Below are 2,500 nucleotides of genomic sequence, written 5' to 3'. Positions count from 1 at the left end.
AGAAGAAGAGACAAGAGGAAGGCAGAGTCTGAAGTTGTCTCTTTTGGTGTAAACATTGTTTGTGTGTGCTATTGCTAAAATAGTTTGGAGATGAAGCTTAGTTATGAAGTACATACAGAGCATACGAGAGTATAAATGTCATTGGATCTTAAGTTGACAAACGAATTGTTAGTATTCAATCCCATGATAATTCAGATTATTTTCTTCTTCAAGACTACCAGAAGGGGATTAAATGATGTACATATACGTATACATATACAACTCAACCTGTCTATCTAATAGGACTTTCTAAAGATTACCCACAATCCCCCGCAACTAACAAGTAAGAAACAAAAGACTAACGAGTAAGGAAACAAAAGAGAAGCGGTATATCTCAATCACACTCGTCGATCCTGGCGTAGGAAAACGGATGAACGAAAATATATCTGAGTCATAAGAATTACTGATATTAATAAGAGCTAAAACTGCTAAGTACTTGATCTGCAATTAGGAACACATAACGATGTAATTAACGTTGCGAACTTGAGATCACTAATGACGTAAGAGTCATTTGTTCTTATAAAGAAAAATGTTTTAAGAATTTTTCTGTGGTGACAGGATATATAATGGTGGATCTTTTTGTTTGATGTCTATGGTATATATATATCTATATATATATATATATATATATACAATATATATATATATATATATATATATATATATTTTTTTTTTTTTTTTTTTTTACGTGTAGATTAGTTTTTTTTTTTTTTTCTTTTTCTGATGTATAGTTTTCTCCTTCTCCTTCTCCTCCACCTATTCTTCTTCTTCTTCCTCCTTCTCCTTCCTTTCCTAATTCTCCTCCTCCCACTCTACCTCCCCCCATCTCCCCCTTTACCCCACCTCTACCTTTTCCCTTCCTTCAACTCCCTTCTTACCTCTCCTCCTCCTCCTCCCCTTCCCCTTCCCCCCCTCCCCCCCTCCCTTTCTCCTTCCCCTTCCCCCACTTCCTCCCCCTCCTTCTCCTTCCTCCTTTCCTCTATCTTTCCCCCTCCCCCTTCACCTCTTACCCCTCATCCGCCTCATCTTATTCCTCCCCCTCCCCATCCTCCCTCTTTTCCTCCTCCTCGCCCCCCCCACTACCTCCCCCCCCTCTACCTTTCCCCCTTCTCCTCCTCCTCTCCCCTTCCCCCTTCCCTCTTCCCCCTTCCTCTCCCCTTCCCCTTCCTCTCCTCCTCCTTACCCCCTTCCTCTCCCCTTCCCCCTTCCGTCTCCTCCCCCTTCCCCCTTCCTCTCCTCCTCCTCTCCCCTTCCCCCTTCCCTCTTCCCCCTTCCTCTCCCCTTCCCCTTCCTCTCCTCCTCCTTACCCCCTTCTTCTCCTCCTCCTTTCAATCCCCCTTCCTCTCCTCCTCTCCCCCCTGCCCTTCCTCTCCTCCTCCTCTCCCCTTCCCCCTTCCTCTCCTCCTCCTTCCCCCTTCCTCTCCCCTTCCCCCTTCCCCCTCCCCCTCCTCCTCCTCCTCCCTCCTCCTCCTCACCTTCCCCTTTCCTCTCCCCTTCCCCCTTCCTCTCCTCCGCCTCTCCTCCTTTCCCTTCCCCCTTCCTCTCCCCTTCCCCCTTCCTCTCCTCCTCCTCTCCCTTTCCCCCTTCCTCTCCTCCTCCTTCCCTCTCCCCCTTCTCTCCCCTTCCCCCTTCCTCTCCCCTTCCCCCTTCCTCTCCTCCTCCTCCCCCCTCCCCTTCCCTCTCCTCCTCCTCCTCCCCCTCCCCCTTCCCTCTCCTCCTCCTCTCCTCTCCCCAACTACCCCTTATCTCTCCTCCTCCAATCCTCCTCACCTTCCACATTCGCTTTCCCCTTCCTCTCCTCCTCCCCCCCTCCCCCTTCCCCCTTCCTCTCCTATCGCACTTACTTATTACTGGCGAAGGAATAAACTGCCCTCTTGAGGTTCTGGCTGACGAAATCTTCCTTGACCGTCAGAGGGCGCTCCAGTATGGGTTGTAGTGCGGCGGGGCTGAAGAGGTAGCCCATTTCGGAGCCGTGTTGAGCCCCTGGAGAGATGACAAGGGAGTTAGGGCCTTGTTGATAGGGACATGGATAAGACTTTAGTTTAAACGGTAGGGCTTTATGAGGGTTTCTTATGTACGTGGATATGTACATCTGTTGATTTATCTATCACACACACAGACACACAGACAAGCACACATAAATACACAGACAGACAGACACACACACAAACACACACACACACACACACACAGACAAACACACACACACACACACACACACACACACAATACGAAGAAATTCAGAGATTGAATAACTTTTGTATCCTTTTATTATGCATATTTGTCTAATATATCTTTTGCCTGAAACAGTTCTGTATTTCGCCCAAGAACATCCGGAGGTGGAGATAGAAGAAGTGGCGATAAAAGACTGCGAAGGAAATGGAAAGATAAAAATAATTTAAAAGAGAAAGCGGCTTTGGAAACTCAACCGTCTGTGAGGAGGCGATCTCGACAGCGAAAG

General features: G+C 47.7%; 1 protein-coding gene across 2 annotated transcripts in view; it reads right to left on the bottom strand.

The window, feature by feature from the left end:
- LOC122249260 (cholinesterase) overlaps window positions 1–2,500 on the bottom strand; it is a 45,342-nt gene that overhangs the window by 3,665 nt on the left and 39,177 nt on the right. For both annotated transcript variants that reach the window (XM_043009975.2, XM_086555292.1), the window contains exon 11: window positions 1,884–2,022. In XM_043009975.2, the coding sequence (XP_042865909.2) occupies window positions 1,884–2,022 (139 nt within the window). The remainder of the gene's footprint in view (window positions 1–1,883; window positions 2,023–2,500) is intronic.

Source organism: Penaeus japonicus, unplaced genomic scaffold (assembly GCF_977035675.1).
Source record: "Penaeus japonicus unplaced genomic scaffold, GWHDUDI00000001_assembly GWHDUDI00000030, whole genome shotgun sequence".
Lineage (NCBI taxonomy): Eukaryota > Metazoa > Arthropoda > Malacostraca > Decapoda > Penaeidae > Penaeus > Penaeus japonicus.
Note: the sequence above shows the minus strand (reverse complement) of the source record. Positions and strands in the feature narration are given on the sequence as shown.